The following is a 20,341-nucleotide window of genomic DNA, read 5'->3' as shown; positions in this document are numbered from 1 at the left end:
ATGGGAGCAATGTTTCTGGCATAATACATTTTGGGGGCAATGTTGAGGCCTAACACTGTATGGAGCAGTGTAATACATATAAGGGGTTTGTATTGTGAAGTGAGAATTGTGCTGTAGTATCCTACGGCCGATTCGTCTGGCAGATTCGGTGGAGACAAGTTGTGGTCGGTAGACGTCTTCATGATTATCCAAGACAGATGGTGAAGAAAGAGAAAAGAGAACGACTCTGATCAGAGATGACGCCCCCGTGAGTATGTAACTGTAATCACTTATATGGAATCACTTATACAGTCTATAGCACCTGTGTACAGCTGGTATCTACTTTATGTGGTCCCTCTATAAGGGGATATTGGTCTTTGTATAGTGGGTTTTATTCAATAACAATAAAGCAGTATTAGTCAATGGTAAAGGTAGTGGTCACGGTGAGGCGTAATTATTTGTCCCTTGTATAGTGGTGTGGTGATACTGGTCTGTGTATAGTGGTATTTATTTCCTTACAGTATGATTGTATTATAAAGTCACTGCAGAAGTGATATGCTGTGTCGGAGTGGAGGTATTGTTTTATACCCGATACTCACTGTGTGCCACAGGGAGGTGGAGGGGGGGGCTGACTTCAAAGTGTGTAAAGGGCCCCAAAATTTCTGATGGCAGCCCTGACTATGGTAGTGTTCAGAAGTTTGCTAGTAAAAGTCCTCTGGTGGGACTAGTTAAGAAGTAAAAAAAAAATAAAGCTTAATAACTAGTAATAAGTTTAATAAAAATAATTCTGCAAAAAACAAGCCCTCAACCAGCTCCGTCAAGAAAAAATTAAATTCCCTTTTAGGGTGTAGTTACACGTATAGTATCCTACACAGATTAGATGCACAGGATTTTCTGCTGAAGATTTCCATGTAAACAAAATGACTGAACGCAGCTTCAAATCCTGCACATCAAATATGCGTAGGATACTGTATGTATGAATAGACCCTTAAAGGGGTACTCCGCTGCTCTTTTGATAGGGAATAAGATTTCTGCGGTCGGCGTACCCCTTTAAGCAAGAGAGAGATGATCTTTAAAGGGGTGCTCCACTTCTCAGCGTTTGGAACAAAATGTTCGGAACGCTTAGAGCCGGCGCTGGAAGCTCGTGACGTCAATGCCCCACCCCCTCAATGCAAATCATTAGGGGGGGGCGTGTCTGCTGTCACGCCCCCTCCCATAGACTTGCATTGAGGGCGGTGAAGCATGACATTGTGAGGGGTGGGGTTATGATGTCACAAGCTCCCAGCGCCAGCTCTAAGCGTTCGGAACATTTTGTTCCAAACGCTGAGAAGCGGAGTACCCCTTTTAAAGATCATATCCGACCCTAGACATCTTATTCCCTATCAAAAGGATGGGGGATAAGATTTCTGATTGTGGAGGGTACGGCCACTGGGTCTCCCTGAGATCTCCAGGCCGGCACATTTATGTTCAGAATGCTGGCTTCGGGCAGCCATGGCTGTGACGTCATGTCACGCCTCCTCCATTCATGTCTATGGGAGGGGGCATGACTGATGTGATCGCTCTTCACGCCCCCTCCCATAGACATGAATTTGAGGGGGCATGGCGTGACTTCACAATCATAGTCTACTGAAGCCAGCGTTCTGAAGATAAATGTTCAGAACACCGGGGTGCCAGCCAGGAGATTGTGGTGGGTCCCACAGGATCTCCTATCCTTTTGGATAGGGAATAAGATGTATTGGGGCGGAATACCCCTTTAAAGGGGTACTCCAGTGGAAAACAATTTTTTTTTCAGATCAGAAAGTTAAACAGATTTGTAAATTACTTCTATTTCAAAAATCTTAATCCTTCCAGTACTTAGCTGCTGCATGCTACACAGGAAGTTGTATTTCTTTCTGTAGTTTTTTCCAGCCTGACCACAGTGCTCTCTGACACCTCTGTCCATGTCAGGAACTGTCCATGTAAGGAGAAAATCCCCATAGCAAACCTCTCCTGCTCTGGACAGTTCCTGACATGGACAGGGGTGTCAGCAGAGAGCACTGTGGTCAGACAGAAAAGAAATTCAAAAAGAAAAGAACTTCCTGTGGAGCATACAACAGCTGATAAGTACTGGAAAGATTAAGATTTTTAAATAGAAGTAATTTACAAATCTGTTTAACTTTCTGGCACCAGTTGATCTGAAAAAATTAATTTTCCACCGGAGTACCCCTTTAAGGCCCCCTTCCACATTAGTGAATGGATCAGGCGTGTTGGATTCCCACAGTTGGAGCAGCATAGAATACTGTTCCAGAGCACTAGTGTCAGGTTCCTAAGCACTTGCAGACATTAAGATCTGTTCCTGTTATCTGATTTATTTGTTTTTAACCCGTCACAGAAGGATGGATCATGCAATTCGTCAGCAGATGTCTTAAGGTGCAATAGTTTACGTGACACGACCCCAATGAATGGTGATCCTAGCAGTATGTTTGTGATGCAGCCATGATAACTTATCTCCTTTGTTGAAAATGCCATTAGGACTTTTTTGTTGGCAAAAAAAAGTTTTTTTAATTCTGAATATAAAACAATAATGGGCCTAAGAAGACATTAGATGTCTGCATGCTATGATTCCTTATCTATATTTATGTTTTCAGCCGGCAGGACATTTGGGGGAAATTTTTCAAAATGCAGTAATATTTTGAAACAATTTTACTGTAAATAAATGATACTGGAAAAAAAAATACTGTTCTCCCGCTTTGTAATATATTTCAAAAATATCAAGGACTTACAAAGCAAGAACTTGCTTACATTACATAATGGGGATCCATAGATTAGGACCAAGGTCTACACAAAGTGTATGAAAACTTATCAAAACTGAGGTCAAGAAAAAGTGGAAGAATTTTTCAGGGAAACCAATCAGGTTGCTTCTATCATGTTCAAGGCCTTCAGAAGAACTGGATCTGGAAAATGATTGGCTGCTGTGATATGCTTCTCCCCTGGGCCTTTGCACAGGTTTTATTTACTCTTCTCCATTGGGTCCTTGTATTAAAGGGGTTATCCAGGAAAATACCTTTTTATATATCAACTGGCTCCAGAGAGTTAAACAGATTTGTAAATTATTTCTATAAAAAAATATTAATCCTTTCAGTACTTATGATCTGCTGAAGTTGAGTTGTTCTTTTGTCTGTCTAAGTGCTCTCTGATGACAGGTGTCTCGGGAACTGTCCAGAGTAGAAGCAAATCCCCATAGCAAACCTCTTCTACTCTGTGCAGTTCCCGAGACAAGCAGAGATGTCAGCAGAGAGCACTGTTGCCAGACAGAAAAGAACAACTCAACTTCCGCAGATGATAATTATTGGAAGGAGTAAGATTTTTTTTAATAGAACTAATTTACAAATCTGTTTAACTTTCTGGAGCCAGTTGATATATCATTTTTTTTTTCTGGAATACCCCTTTAAAACTAGTCCACATGAAAATGGAGTCCCTACTCATAAGAGCCAGTTCAATGATCTTCTTTGTTCTTTAACCACCGTACATTTGCTTTCCTACTTTTGCACCTAGTAACTTTAATGCCTCGTTCACACTTATGTATTAGTACTCGATAAGCCAAATAGTGGAAAAGAGTACAAACGTATAATAGATGATTGCACCAATTCCTATCTGTAGAGTCTACTGAGCTGCATGGTTATAAATCTTAAGGCATCAGACAGACGGTGCCTTCTTTGGGGGAAGGGAAGGGCAGTACAAAGTAAAAAGACTATAAATTGCCTTACTGCTATATTCCCCCAGTAGGCTAGGGGTTGTCTCATGGTACCTGTAGACTTGAAGTCTGTCACAAGTTCTTGACAGGAGATAACAAGGAAGATATGGTGTACGGTATGAATTTCTAGATATGCGTTACAGAATTGTTTTTGTTTTGGATTTGTAAGTACTGATTAGGGTGAATTCAAGTAGAAGAAACCGACATGGTCGCACATCTACACATTGTATTTTGATCTAATTGCTTCTCAGCATAAATTCAAAAACTAACAGGTTGTTAGTATACATTTTGATCAAAAGGTACAAGCCCACTCGCCACGTCAAAACCACCTAATTAGAGTGGGTCCCTAATGTCCCTAGCATAAAATGGCGTAGCACTTGCAGGCGACCACCACTGCCGCAACACCAGTGCCCTTTTTTTTTGGTTTTAACTTGTGTCTGCACTCTGCCCCACCCCCTCAGCCCAACCTTATATAAGTAGCAGGTAGCTATACAAGGGCCTTTTCTTTCCTAGCAGCCTCCCAGTCTGACTGGGAGCACTTGGTAAGGGAGCTTTTACACCCTGTTCACACTGGTATTGTGCTGTGCGGCGTCTGTTGCTGTCGTGGCACCGTGTCTGTGGGGAGGTGCGACGCATGGACTGGTTTAAGTGGCATTGGGGCCGCTTTGCCAGTGCGTCGTTCCCCCTGTGGGCACTGGTGTTGCGACAGTGTTGGTCGCCACTCTAACGAGGTGGCCTTGACGTGGCGAGTGCACTTGTACCTTTTGATCAAAATGTATACTAACAACCTGTTAGTTTTTGAATTTACGCTGAGAAGCAATTAGATCAAATTACAATATGTAGATGTGCGACCATGTCTGTTTTCTCTACCTGAATTCACATAGTACTTATAAGGGTGAATTCACATGCAGCAGATTTAGTGCAGCAATTTCTGCAACTGAAAATCCATTCCATTTCTTTGTATAGGAATGTTTCAGCAGCTAGTATGTGGACTTCAGCAAGGCACGTTCAGATGGATGTGACGGACACAAGTTCCTGCAACAAATCTGCCGCAAATGAATATCCCCTAACAGTAGACACAAGGCGACACCAATTGGTGCAGTTTAAAGCATGTCATTTCCAAATCAGTCAGTCTGGGGCAGCTGTGAAATGGCAATGAACACTTTTGATATGGTAAATGTTCTTGGTGTCACTTTTGTCATTGAGCTGAGAGAGGAAATGCATATTGCAAGACAAGGATGAATAAGGGTTTTCTTTCAGAACTTTCAGTGCACATGGGCAGGGATTCTTCAGATGGTATGGTCATTGCAGTATCGGAGGCCCTGTTTCGTGACAGTTGCAGATGTGATCACAGGGAGGATTCCTGATATTGAGACTTGCCAAATACTGAGTAACAGATCTGTCAAAAGCCACGTAGATTATATTAGTGATTCATTCCAGTGAATTTAATTTAGTACATAGTTACTGGCTGTGACCTAAGTGGAGTCAATGCTTGGTGATTCACTTCCATAAAGTAAAGGAGTTGTCAAGAAAAAGACAAACTTTCTCAGCATTTCTGCTAGATATTACTTTAAAGGGGTACTCCCGTGGAAAACTTTTTATTTTTTTTTTTTTAATCAACTGGTGCCAGAAAATTAAACAGATTTGCAAATCACTTCTATTAAAAAATCTTAATCCTTCCAGTACTTTTTAGCGGCTGTATACTAAAGAGAAATCCAAAAAAGAAATGCATTTCCTCTGATGTCATGACCACAGTGCTCTCTGCTGACCTCTCCTGTCCATTTTAGGAACTGTCCAGAGCAGAATATGTTTGCTATGGGGATTTTCTCCTGCTCTGGACAGTTCCTAAAATGGACAGCAGAGGTCAGCAGAGAGCACTGTGGTCATGACATCAGAGGAAATGCATTTCTTTTTTGGATTTCTCTTTAGTATACAACCCCTAAAAAGTACTGGAAGGATTAAGATTTTTTAATAGAGGTGATTTACGAATCTGTTTAACTTTCTGGCAACAGTTGATTTAAAAATTAAAAAAATTACACGGGAGTACCCCTTTAATGTCGGTGGGTAGTTTTTAGGAATAGTCCAGCAACAAAACTATAATGCTCATATATGAAAACCAATGTGGGTAAACTGTGGAGTAGTTGCCCATAGCAATCAACCAGATTATTTTATTACATTTTTTCCAACTTGGAAAAAAAAAAACTTGACACTTTTTAGTCTTTATAAGTTTTTATGTGACATGAAGCCCAATGTTTCTCTGCTGTCCCTCTTCACCTCAACAAGGCAGCATAAGAAATATAAAATGGAAAAAAAAATGGTTGCCCAAAAATGTTTTTTTTTTTTTGACAGTGATGGCATTATGCTAGCTTATGGCTGTGTTATTGTTAACCTAGAATAAGCCAAAGGGCTCTTTGAGGGATCATCAAGGGACCAGAGGTTGGATCAACATGGATGATAATGTTATGACATGTCCTTGTGATATGCCATAGCATTGTAACATGGGAATACTGACTACACGCCACGCTCCTGGTGTGAAAATACACTTGTTCCTTGCCAGCATTGGGTGTTAGCTACCCATTACCTATCACAGTACTTTTCTACATTCATCGTTTATGTGTCTAAAGGAGTACTATAGTAAACATACATTTTATGGAGATTCTATTTAAAGGGTGTAATTGAGGTACAGAGCTGCACACCTCAGAAATTAGGGAAAGGAGATGGGGCAGATGGTACTTACTGTGGCCACAGTTTGTAAACTTATATTGTGGCTGTTTTGTAATCTAGACAAACAGTTGGAGAGGCTGGCCAAGGCGCAGCGACATGCCGCTTCCCTACCTCCTCCTCCCCGTGACCTGCTTCCAGTATGGAGCCCTGTTGGTTAATCTTGCAGGTCAGGGCAGGGAAGAGGTATTCCACTGCAACTCGACAGGCCTCCCCAACTGTTTGGCTGGATTACAATATAGCCACTATATAAGTTGGCAAACTAAGGCCACGATAAGTACAGTACCTTCTGTCCCATCTCCTTATGCCTTTACTGAGGTGAACAGCTATGTACCTCGTATGGAGATGACAAATGCACTGTAAGGTCTTTTGTTTGCAGAGCATGGTTGGTGGTCTGTGTATATTGCATCAAAAGCTGCACTGGTGAGCATCACCCAAAGAAGCAAGTAGGCATATACTGCAATGCAGTTCTAGTAATGCATTCTCCTGTATTATCCCTTTGCTTAAGTGACACATATCAATGTAATGCTTTCTTTTCCAGTTGCATAAAGAAGCCTCCATATTTGTCCTGCACTTTGTGTGCACAAGATGAGAGTGGATATCCCAAACCTAACATGCAAAAAGCCATCGCAGTGACCAAAGGCTTGAGGATGCCTGCCTGCAACGATTTTGTTGAACATATTTGGAAACCTGGATTCTGTAAAAATTGCTTTCACCCAAAGAGTGATCACCGAAAACATCAAGCACCCTCCGATGGAAAAGTCGGAAACTTGCCAGTCCTGCCAAGTCTTAATGGGATTAGGATCAAGCAGGAGAACACAAACCAAGATGATGACATTGTAATTGCTGCTTTGTACTCAAAGCCCACCATAGCAGTGAAGCCGACTATGATTACATCAGAGACTGCTGAGGAGTGGGCAGAACTGAACCACACTGAGACCCTCACTCAGGTAAGTTCTACATAAAGCCGAGACCATTAATAAATAAGCAGATGTTTCCTCTGTTAATAACATTTGAGCAAGAACAGGCCACACGTTTACTTTTGTGCACACACGCACTGAGGCATACTTAGTAGCCGCTGCGCCCATGTTGAGGTGCTGTATCAATGCCCCAAAACCCTACATATGCCCCCCTTGGTGTCACGCACAGTTAGTGTAAGGTTACTAGGTCTTCCATTTAGTAAGTATATCCACCACAGTAGGCAGGTAGTTCCCCATAGGTAGGTATGTCCCACAAAAGTTAGTTCCCTATTTAGGTATCCCCCCATAGGCAGGTATGTTCTCAGGTAGGTAGTCCCCCAATAGGTAAATACATCCTTAGATAGGTAGATCGATTCCCCCACCGCAAGTAGGTAAATATGTCAGTAGGAGTAGGTGGCAAGCTAGATATGTAGATGAGTAGCTATGTAAGAGCTATGTAGATAGGTAGGTTGCTAGATCAGTCAGTACCCCCTCCCTCCCCTCTGTCTCACACTTACTCAAGACGCCAGGATGTAAAAACAAACTATGCATGCATTTATGGACCATTGTGCCTGCACACATTCAACTAGTAATGTCACTAATCTATATTTATAAAACTCAACGTGTGTGTGTGTGTGTGTGTGTGTATGTTCCAGCATCACGTCCAAACGGCTAAAGATATTAACAAGAAACTTGGCACACATGTTACTTTTATGTAAACAACAAACATAGAATAGGTAATTTAACCCTTACTCACCCCCATTTGCCAGGGTCAGGGTTTTTGCTTAAAGTCCCTTACAAGTCTATGGGAAATATATGTTACTGCTTAACTTCCAAACAGCTGGAGATATTTCGATAATACTTGGTCACATGTTACTTATATGTCCACTTAAAATATAGGATAGTTAATTTAACCCTTAACTACCTCCATTTGTGAGGGTCGAGGTTTTTGTTTAAAGTCCCATGCGAATCTACTGGAAAGGAATGTTCCGGCATAATTTCTGTACGGCTGGAGATATTTCAATATTACCTGGTACACATATTACTTATATGTTGAATAAAAATATATGACAGTTAAATTAACCCTTACCTACACCCTTATATAAAAGATGGTATATGGGACTTCAGGTACCTTACTCCACAAGCACCGCTCTGCATCTACTGGTGAATGTGCCGTCCGGCTTGCAAGACACGCCCACTGTTTAAGCAGTACCCCTTTTATTCTCTACCCTTTTTGTGCATTGGTCTGGCTTGCAAATCACGTCCAGTCCCTCAAAGCCACACCCCCTTCTATTTTCAGCTTACAATATCTTCATCACAAATCAGTCCCACCTGAGGACAGGATAGGAGGACGGGACAGGAGGACGGGATATGATGAGATATGAGGATGGGATATGAGGATGGGACATAATGACTGGATATGAGTACAGCATAGGAGGTTGTGATATGAGGACGGGATATGAGGTTGGGATAAGAGGTCAAGATATGAGGAAGGGATGGAATATGGGGTTGGGATATGACAACAATATATGAGGATGGTTTAGGAAGTCAAAAGCTTCCTCCGTTTGTTGATTTTCCTCCCCAACAAGGTTTAGGAAGGAAAACCCGGGCAGCGCCGGGTACTCAGCTAGTACATCACAACAGTAATAGATTCACCTGGTATTTGTAATATGCAAAGAAACAATGTTGTAAGTTGTTGCTCAATATAAACATCATAAGAATAATGCATTAAAGCCCTGACATGCAAACAGATATATTAAAGGAAACCTGTCATCATGATGTCTTAACCATCCGGGTCTTAACCAGACAGTCCCCTGTGGCTTCCTCCTGCCCCACCAGACTTGATTGATGTCTCACTATACCCAAACAGGAAGAGATCAAGGAGGGTGGAGCATGAAGTAGCAACCAAGGACTGCCCCGTTGACTTGTGGTATGACTATATATAAGTGGTGATAAGTTTCTTTTTAACCATTTTTGTTATATGGCTTGGTAATATGGGCCAGTACTTTTCCTCTGTGCGCCTTTAATGTTCTATGAATCTATGATTACATGTATCATGCTTTAATGGGCAAAAGACTGTCTCGTTGAGGCATCATATAGGGGCACACAAGTGCTTATTGCCTGTAATATGTATTTATAGTACCCCAGAAAAAGCTTATCGCCATATTACTTTAAGTGACCTTCTAGTTGTGTTTACTATTGTATTTGTGTTTCTTTTTTCTCAGGTTAGTTGGAAATCTGGGGACATTTCGGGAAATATTCTGGATAAGATTACAAAGCCTTTCACCCCTAATTTCACCTCTTCCAATGAAATACCCACATATATCTTCAATGGATTGTCAACTCACGATAAGAAGACTGAGATTAATGCAGTGCAAAATTTGACTTACGTGAGTCATTTTGGTGGTCAGGTTGACAAAGCTGTGTTTCTTAAGGAAAAGGTGTCTGAACCTGCAGAACAATGTAGTCTCTTTTCAAAGCAAAATAAAGATGGAGACATTAAGAAGCCAAACTACTTCCAAGCAGAACCTGCAGTATTATCATCGAAGATCAGAAGTGTTTATAACTCAGGAACCCAATCTGTAGCGGACAGGCTATCTCCAAATGGAAGTCTTCATTCTAAAGACAAAACTGATCCAAGATTGTGCAACCAAACAAGGTCTGCAAATGATAGCAAGCCATGCCATAACTCAGAACAAGCTTCTAGTAAGAGCATGTTTTTTAGCCGAATGAAAGTTTCACTTCATTCTGAGTCACATAACCTCTCATGTGTTGGTATAAAGGACAGCCCTCTTGCATCTCCAACTATTGCAGATTCCCAGACTGAGTTTCAGTCCTCTGTATCGCCAGTTGACGGAAGGGACAATGAACCAATTTATGCTGAAAGTACTAAAAGAAAAGGTTTTGCGAGCAAGGGGACTAAAACAGTAATGCAAACAGAGAAAGTTCATTCTAAGCAGGAGGAGAATGGCACCATAGAGAACCAGTGTTCTGTGGGCATTGAGAGGGTATTACAGGAGTCTACAACACACGTGGCAGCTAGGATAACCGTCATGGCTGCCCACACAGAAGAAGACAACAGAACGATTTACTTGAGCAGCCCTGATTCTGCAGTTGGAGTTGAATGGTCATGCAGTAGCCCCTCATCTGTAGAGAATTTGAGTCTCTCACCTACTTTTCTTTGGGGAGAAAGGAACCATGGAAAAGGTATTGATGGCAATAAAAAGTACCAGGCCTCATTATCACAGAAATTCCAAAGCAGCTCCAGTCTGGTAGTGCCAGCTAAAACTACCAAATTTGAGGATTTTTCTACTTCCAAGTTATCATCCCCAATGCACACCATTGGGATGTTATCTTCAATACCCCATAAAAAGGAACCCTTGGTGCTGAATGACAGATGTCTAACTGGAGACCGCAGGCAGAGAATCACACAGGCAGCATGGAATCGACAGTGTAGGATTGATGAAGAAGAAGAGGAGGAGACGTCACCTGTTTCCTCACAGCCACGACCAAGTGGACAGCCCCATGCTTCCAGCTATATTGCTGAAGAAAGAGACACTATGGATGTACCCAGAGGTCAAAAAGGCATGAGTAAGTCTGTCTCCTGTCCTGTTGAACTCTCTAAAGCAAGTAATGGTGTTGAAGACTCCTCTGCACCACCACCACCTCCTCCACCAAAAAAACAGCCCAGGTATGAGCCATTTGTTACTTATACTTTGTATTTCTACAACTCCTGAACCATTTAGCATTTATTGGATAGGATTCACATCGGAATCAGGATAGGATAGACTTCATCAGATAGGGCACAACAATCATTAAGATGAAATAACCTTAGTTACGTGTGGTGGAAACGTGATCATAAATGAAAAGAAATACAAATCGTATGCCACTATGCCAAGCCACATCACTTTAGCCCACTATAGTACATAGCATTGTGTTGACCTGTTTATTTAATTTTATTAATTAATTCATCAATGTATTTATTCATTTATTTATTTTAATAAAAAAAAATTTTTATAATTTTTATTTAAAAAAATTTGAATTCTGGGTCATTTGCACAGTTCGGACCACTTACTCTTCATGTACATTTGTGTTAAAGTCACAGGACCCAGTTACCTGATCTCAGGTGGGCACATGGGCCTTATGGATGTAAAATAAAGAAAAAGAGATGACAAGCTATGCACAGTGCTGCGGACTATATGGGTGCTATAAATATAAAGGGATTTATTATTATTATTATTATTAATAATAATAATAATAATAATAATAATAATAATAATTAAAAAAAACTTAGTGTTCATAGCAACCAATCACAGCACAGCTTTAATTTCATATTCTGCTTATAAAAAATGAAATCTGTGCTGTGATTGGTTAATGTGGGCAACAAAGCCAGGGTGTCTTTTACACAGTTTTCGTAAATTTGCCCCTAAGTGTCTACACCTCAGTGTCAGCCACTGGACAAATCTCAGTTCACTATAAGATTAGATCTTGCACCAGAGCAATAGATGAGAAGTTCTGAAGAATATTTACAGATCCCTGCATTGTTTTCTGAATTGTGAAGAAGAAAATTGCACTTTTTGTTTTGTATAGTTGATAGAAAAAGTTGTTTTTTCCTTTTCTGGTCTTTCCTAGTATATAGTGGGTAATCACAAGGCAGATGATAGATCAGCGCAAAAGAATGTGTTCTGTACTATTTTGCATTGGCTTTAGCCTGGGGTTATAAAATGCTTGGGTTTTTTCTAATTACAAGAACATACTAGTCCAACGAATACTGCGGCACTAACAATAGTCAGAGAACTGCACAGTGGAATACATATAGGGGGAGATTTGTTAAAACCTGTGCAGAGGAAGAATTGCCCAGTTGCCCATAGCAACCAATCAGATTTCTTTTTTCATATTTAACAAGGCCTCTACAAAATGAAAGAAGCAATCTGCTATGGGCAACTGGGCAACTTTACCTCTGCACAGGTATTGATAAATCCCCCCCCCCCCCCCCCCCCAATAGGCTTTGCTAACAGTGCATACACTGGGAAAGCTCTAGTTGTGTATGTCAAAGGGATTACCTGAAAAAAATCTCTAACATTTGAAACTGCTCAGCATGGCAAGAGTAAATAATAAAACATGTACTCAACTGATGTCGATCCCCAACAGTGCAGTTCCAGCAGCTCAGAGCTTCCTGTTCTCCATCAGCCATTCCATACCTGAAGGTGGCCCCCGCTGCGGCCAGTGATCGGCTATTTGACAAAATGGAGGAAGCTCTGAGCAGGGGAAATGGTACCAACAGCAGGTGATTACATGTTTTTTCATATACTCCTGTCACCCTGATCTCTGACAGAAAATTCTGATCAAACATTGAACCTGCTCGATATTGTGGCAGAATCCGCATCACAGACATTGCCATCTATCAGGACGACAATGTCCGTTCGGTCCTATCGCTGACTGATTAAATAGTCGCTGTCCACACTTACAATCTCTAGGCAGAAATTTTATGGCCGCAGATTCTGTAGTGTGAATCCGGCCTTAAAATTGAAGCCAAAAAGTTCAAGCTTGGTTTCATCACACCAGAGAATCCATCTCACGATCCTTTAATTGTTTTTTATTTATTTTTTTGCAACCTTCTTGTAGGCTTTCATTTGTCATTTACTAAGAAGAGGCTTCTTTCTGGCCAATCTGCTATAAATAACCCATTACTATTGGTGGATGATAACAATGGGGCCTGTAGGGATTTTTTTCACTTTTACACAGTTCTTTCCAAGGATATCATAACATTTTTTCCAATTATTATTCTTCATTCAAGCACAAATTCCTGTCAGTCTTTCTTTCCTCTTAATCTATGAACCAGTGAAGTAGGCCTTTGGCCTTACATCCTCTCTAGCTTGGGATTTACATGTTACGTATGCGGATGCAGAGAGAGAATGTAATGGCAGTTATATAATTCGTTTATTCATAATTCTACTCCACTTTTCCTTTCAACACGAAGATCATTATGCCGGTTAAGTATATAATGCTGTGTAATAGGAAAAGGTCACTTCACCTCAATGATGTGTGTGCCTTTTGTCTGATAGTGATTCTCATCACCCTCCTCCCAGCAGTCATTACAACATTCCTTACAGGCATTGTGTAGCAAGATGACTTTCTAACTACTCACCATATACAAGTGTGTGACTTGATAGCTCCTGTCACTGACCTGTGTCAGAAGATGAATGGGATCATTGACTGGACACACAAAAGGTTGTCTGTTGGGTTAGATCAACATGTGACTGTGAATATTATCTCTGTTTCTCACATCCCTTGCAGTCAAGATGGTGACAAGTCCTTAAAATACCACCTTGGTCTGTTAAAAATCACATATGACCAGGAGTAAACTTATAAGGAGAATCTCTGACAGCTGTATCCCAGAATATCATGTATAACATAAATGATAATTTCCTGGCACTACTAGACAGAGAATATATACTGTTAGGTTGGTCACTTTTAGGCTACGTGGTATTTCATTAAAGTTTTTTTTATTTTTTTTTCCTGTCCATTCTATTTCTGATTTTGGCTTAAAATGTGGTCAAAATACTGTGTGAATATAAAGCTTTAGGTTACGTTCACACGTACAGGATCCTGCGCAGATTTGATGCACAGGATTTGTAACTACAGATTAGAAGTTGTGCTCAATCATTTGGTTTACATTGAAATCTGCTGCAAAAAATCCTGTGCATCAAATCTGTGCATCAAATCTACTACGTGTGAACGTACCCTTAGAAAGAATTTACATGCATTTTTAATGCATTTCCAGCCATAGTTGAAAGCTGAGGTTCTAAGATTTATATTGCTGGATTTTATATCTGTGCTATTTTCTGAATATGTTTGTCTTGTCAAGTATCATTCACCTGTTTGAGAACTTTCAGGGCTTTATTTCATTGGAGGGGTTCTGGATTTAATTCTGTCTTAATAGAAGGGTTGTTGGGCATCCCCTTTCTAAACTGCCAAATGGACTTCCTTCCATAGGAACCAGCTTGTATATGCCCATTTTATAGACAGACTTCTAATTTCAGTGTTCTTCTGGAGCACTGGTGCAAGCAAACCAGTTGCACTACTGAAACATCCAATATTGGCATACAAGATTTCAGTAAAGCAGTACATGTGCAGACTCAAATGAACCTTCAAAATGTTTTTGCCCCAGCCAGAGCTGGTGAGATTTAAGGGGCCCCTATGATCAGTCTAGTGTTTCATCATGGCATCATCATAGTACAGTTATCTAGAAGACAGAGGGTACGTTCACACGCATGGATTTTTGCAGCGTATTTAGCGGCGGATCTGATGGTGAAGGACCCGCTCTATGCTGGCTTTACATGTGCCTGCTGGTAGAGGCAATACGCCGCTACCAACAGACACAGTGCAGCGATGTGCGCGTCCTACTCGCACATCGCGGCCGCTCTCCCTGCTCTGAGCTAGGCAGAGAACTCCCGCGATGTGCGAGTATACTACGACTCGCACATCGCAGTGTGCCTGCTGGTAGCGGCGTATTGCCACTACGAGCAGGCACATGTAAAGACAGCATAGAGCGGGCCTTCACCAGCAGATTTGCAGCGTAAAATACGCTGTAAATCCGCGCGTGTGAATGTACCCAGAAGCCACTATTTGCCCTCAATCATCTGCAAAAACATCACATATAGAGAGAAAAGCAGCAAGAAAAGGAACAGGTGAGAGTGACACATGGAATTCTTTAATGGAACACATGGAAACATTTTACTTTTGGTTTGAGTTGCCCTTTAAATAACATACATCCCCAGGACAATTCTTCTCATATGCTATATTAGAAAAGTAACAAAATGATGGATCCTCTCCTTATCCTACACCTAGCAGAGAGTGTCAAAAGCGTTATCCTGTATATGTATTGTAATACGTATATATACAAGTCACGCCTCGTATCGAAAGTAGTGACTTTGCAATCCAACGTTCTTTCAGAGAAGTAATGGCGGAAGTTGAATAACCAATCGTACTTTTATAATGGAGTGTCAAGAAAAGAGTTGTTCTTCTCGGCTACATTATCAGTGAAGCTGCCCGGAAGCATCGTATAGCTCTGTGTAGCTGGGGCACTGTGGGTAATAAAATTCACACATATCTCAGCTTGAAGTCAAGATTTAAAACACAACCTTTATTTGAAGGGGCTTTCCTTAACCATCCCCTTGCAGGGTCCTTTAATTGTCTGGTAGACTGTGTCTGCTGTATGGATGATGCACTTTGTAGAAGAATATTCAAGAGCTGATAAAACCTGTATGCTTTGTGTAAGGATCAAATCAGTCATGTGACTCATATTTAGACATAATGGGCTGCTATGGAAATGGTATGTGTCTTTATACAAACTCTTCCTGGCATCGACAGAGTAAGGCAGAACCTGTTCCAGTTATACGGTTCAGGCTGTGTTTTTGTTTGAGAAGACTTCAAAGCCTTACATGGCATTTGTTTTCTAATTCCCAGTAGCGGAGCTGCTTGAAGGGGCTGGAAGTTATGCAAAGAATTCCTTGTGTCCTTGAATCCAGTCTCACAATGACCTACTACCCTCTATGTGGACCGTGTCTGCCCCTTCTTCCCACAGCTTCCATGGTGAAGACCTGGACTGTGGCCTGGTCCCATTCTATTCTGGAGCCCAGAGCCTTCCAGTATGGAAATTGTTATTCGGATATGGCATTTAAAAAAAAATCCAATAGTTAAGGAAATGACAAGTTAACATTTGTGCAAATAAAGCAAAGCAATGACCGGGTTTCCTACAAATTTGGTGCATTCCAGTGCAGCACGTGTAAATTTAGAAGAATAGAGTTAATGATTGTTAATGTTCCAAGGAGAACAAACATTCCCCATCACAATGTCTTCTTTCAGAAACATTCCTGTTAATGATGCCAGGACCAAGTTGTCTTTCCACATACTTCTCCAGAGATCCCAGCTTTTATCTTTTTATTTTGTACCTGTTCCAAGTCTAATCACCCAGAAATATGTGGAGCATTAGCCAAGCACTGCTTCAGTTTAGTGAGGATCGGAAGGATATGAGAGGTGTCGAGTTGGGGTTTTTAGTATACACTGCCATGGGTTTTGGCATTGGGTGCAAAATGGGATTGCATTAAATGAATCTGTAATAAAATGGACAGGAATACTTGCTGACACAGCATACATATGTATGTATTGTATCGGTTTGTAAAGACTATTTCCCCTGTTCTTTAATGTATATTTGGTTGCAGTCACCATGCATGAGGGTAATATAAAACATACCACCACATACTAATTTCATGTTCTAAGACCAGGTTGTAAAAGATTTATATGGCATTCTCTTTGTTGGTCATAGCAACCAATGACAGCTCAGCTTTCATTTTACCAGAGCAATAAGAAAAATAAAAGCTGAGCTGTTATAGGTTGCTATAGGAAACAAACAGAATGTCGTTATAGGTCAGCTCAATAAATCTCCTCCTCGATTTAAAGGGGTTCTACCATGATCCACTTTCCACAGCAAACTTAATATTTCGTTAGGTTGAATTGAATGAAATGTCTGCCTCTGAAAAATAATGTAGATGTGACCTTATTTTCTTGTCCCTGCCTTCTTTTTATCCTCTCCCCTTTTCATATGAAAATTTGTGTGGTGGGCGGAGCTTCTTACTGTCACATGATTTGCTTTGAACTTCAAATCCCAGCAGTCATTAGTGCTGATGCTCTTCCTGGGCTGTATAGTTAGTTATCCATCAGGAGAATGGTATCACACAAGGCACACAACATACAGTGTTTTTATAGGGAATCCTAATCCCCCCCCCTCCCTCCTGCCTAGTGAATTTAGTGTTACATGTGTAATAAAGAAGCTCCATCACAGACACATCAGTATGTAAGTGAACATTATGCAGTGTAGCAGCAGTATATACTGCAGTCTCTTGGCTGTATATTCACTGTGTGAGAGGATGCGTGACCAGAAGAGAAAAAAATACGAGGGCATCCAGCCTATATTGGTTGGGCTGCCTTAAAAAAAAATACAAGAAATTAATAGTTTTTTTTAATCACTTGTATTTTTAAATATGTTTAATTTCACGTAATACATATGTTGAGATCTATTTCTCTTCATAATAAAACCCCTATAAACAATAGGTCATTTTCTAAAGTTGCATTGCCTTTAAATGGGTTTCCAAGATTTTTTTTCTTCTTTTTGTTCAATTCTTCATTAAACCATGGCATACGTGTTCATTGGCTGTATCTTGTATTGTATCTCTGCCAATTCAGGTAAATGAGACTGAGCCCATGGACAAGTATAGCACTGTTTCTTGAGAACATTTTTTAGATGAATTTTACTAGAAAACATATGTTGGTGGGTGGGAGGAAAACATAAATAAAGACATACTTACTTAGCCCTGCTCTCCAGCAGCTCCGCTTCCCTGATCTTCTGTCTTTTTTTTTTTCCTGCTTCCAAGACGCAGGACCTTCCAGCTCTGCCAATCACTGACCACAGCAGTGTTCCCATCTCAGCCAGTGATTGGCTAAGTAGGCAGGTTCTGCTCCAAGTGCAAGGAAGAAGACAAAAAAATCGGGTAACCAGACAGAAGCAAAAAGAAGCTGTGGGAGAGAGAAGTTTGGTTAGGTTTTTAGGTAGTTTTTTTTTCTATTTCCCCCCTCTTTAGCAGCATATTGTTGTTTTTTAGGAAACACTGGAATTACCCTTTAAATTGCTTCCCATGTATTGCAATCCTAGTGACCAGGACTGGGTGTCTTTTTCAGAATGTCTGCTTATTGTAACATAGGTGCAGTCTACACTATTGTGTAATATCAGCAGTTCCAATGTTTGCTTGTATTTAGGGAGGTACAATATAGATCTTTCTGCTTCATTTCCAAAGTGCATTTTTGTGGAAGGAAAAACCAGTTTTACCTCTCCCTAATTCATCTGCTTAAGATAGAGAACAGGACGTGTCAATTTGTGCATCCTGTTCAGGTAGCTTTAGGAATTTGCCTTTTTCCTACGATCACAGTATTTAAAATGGGGGAAAAATTCCTCCCACAAAGAGTATCACCATTTGACCTAGCAATGTTTGTAATGTATGCTTTATGTGTCTCTAACTTTGCTAATTTCTACAGCATTTAAAGGACAACTGCAGCCAAAACAACTTATCCCCTATCCACAGGATATGGGATAAGTGTTTGATATCGGGGGAGAGGTCTGACCGCTGGGACCCCCGAAACCTCCCAAATCGGCATTGCCGCTGTGTGCAAGCGTCTAATGCACGTAGCGTCGACCTCACTGAGTTTGACGGTACGCTCCCTCCCCATAGAGCTCTCTAGGAGAGGCGGGGAGGCACGAACGCTGCCTACCTGCCTCTCCCATAGCACTAAATGGAGGAGGCCTGGCAGAACCAGTGCCCCGTGCAGGAGATCGCGGGGGGTCCCAGCGGTCAGACCCCCTACGATCAGACACTTATCCCCTATCCTGAAGATAGGGGATACGTTTTTAGGGATGCATATTTCCTTTAAAGCATTCTTGTAGTTTTCCAAAAGGAAAAATGAAGTACTAGGGGGGGAAAAACATATAAAAAGGTTACTCATGACATTTTTATTTTATTTTATTGTTGTCTCAAGGCAATTTAAAATGAACAAGAGTAGCTGTGAACTGGAGAATATAAGTCTTGGATCTGTGGAGAGTCTTGGAGAATCATTTAAGGCAACAAACGTCAGTAACTCAAATGTGAACATCAATGTCAGCTTCAGTACTGGTTCTATGGACAGCTTGGACTCCAGGACATGCAGTGAAGGAGGTAATGAAACATGACTGTAGTATTTTATGTTATTTTTAAGTTTATTGTACTTTATATTTGGTGCCGTTCATTTTATTTAGATTAAGAATGCCGATTTGAGCTAGCAATATAAAGGTCTTAGAAATGCTCAAAAAAGACAAAAGCTAAAGCCAGACAGGCAGCTCAGACAGAGAGTTTCCTAAGTGATGGTCATTTTTGTGTAAGATATTAAAGGGGTACTCCGCTGCTCAGCGTTTGGAACAAACTGTTCCAAACGCTGAAGTCGGTGTCGGGAGCTTGTGACGTCATAGCCCCGCCCCCTCATGATGCCACACATGCCCCCTCAATGCAAGTCTATGGGAGAGGGCGTGACAGCCATCATGCCCCATCCCATAGACTTGCATTGAGGGGGTGGGACGTGATGTCATGAGGGGGCGGGGCTATGATGTCACAAGCTCCCGGCTCCAGCGTTCGGAACAGTTTGTTCCAAACACTGAGCAGCGGAGTACCCCTTTTAAGCAACTTTTCCAATGTTCCTGTTCTACCTCTCTAGCCACAGAAGAAAAAAACATTTCAAGTTACTTTCTTACATTTTTGTATGACTCTGCAGGAATTGTGTATAGCAGCCAATAGTCATTCTTTTGGCCTGTTCAATAACTTTAGCAAGAAGTTGTCTTCAAAGCCTTGTTATCAACTTATGTCCGCATGGAGAGCTCATCACCAGGTGTCTGGCTGGGTTCACATGGCAGAATGTCTACATGGAAACTCTGGAAATGTGCCGTCTCATAGACAGCAATGCATTCCGTGTGGGGTCTGCAGAAAGAATGGACATGTTCATTCTTTCTGCCAACAGCGGAATCTGAATACCCATGGCAGAAACATCGGGGCACAGAAATTCCACGGTGTGCGCAGCGCAACAGAATCCCATTGCATTCAGTGGGACTATGCTGCTGTGGAATCTCCGTGCGGAATTTTGCGCGGAAATTCTGCCATCTTTACATAGCCTCTTGGTTCTCTAACCCCAGAGATAATATATTATACTTTTCTTTAGTAAATGTGTATATCCAGAGCAACAAATATTTATAAAATAATTAAGTTCAAGAAAGCCATAGATGACTATATGTATATATGGATATACATATTATGTGGTATACACATTTAAAAGGGGTACTCCGGGGGAAATAATTTTTTTTAAATCAACTGGT

The 20,341-nt window shown here is 41.1% G+C and overlaps 1 protein-coding gene across 3 annotated transcripts in view; it reads left to right on the top strand.

The window, feature by feature from the left end:
• LOC130365564 (inactive tyrosine-protein kinase PRAG1-like) overlaps window positions 1-20,341 on the top strand; it is a 92,192-nt gene that overhangs the window by 60,211 nt on the left and 11,640 nt on the right. For all 3 annotated transcript variants that reach the window (XM_056568877.1, XM_056568875.1, XM_056568876.1), the window contains 3 exons: window positions 6,975-7,383; window positions 9,618-11,083; window positions 18,982-19,157. In XM_056568877.1, coding sequence (XP_056424852.1) covers window positions 7,048-7,383; window positions 9,618-11,083; window positions 18,982-19,157 — 1,978 coding nt within the window. In that variant the 5' untranslated portion in view covers window positions 6,975-7,047. The remainder of the gene's footprint in view (window positions 1-6,974; window positions 7,384-9,617; window positions 11,084-18,981; window positions 19,158-20,341) is intronic.

The sequence above is a fragment of the Hyla sarda genome, chromosome 1 (genome assembly GCF_029499605.1).
Source record: "Hyla sarda isolate aHylSar1 chromosome 1, aHylSar1.hap1, whole genome shotgun sequence".
Lineage (NCBI taxonomy): Eukaryota > Metazoa > Chordata > Amphibia > Anura > Hylidae > Hyla > Hyla sarda.
This window is presented reverse-complemented; position numbering and strand designations above follow the sequence as displayed.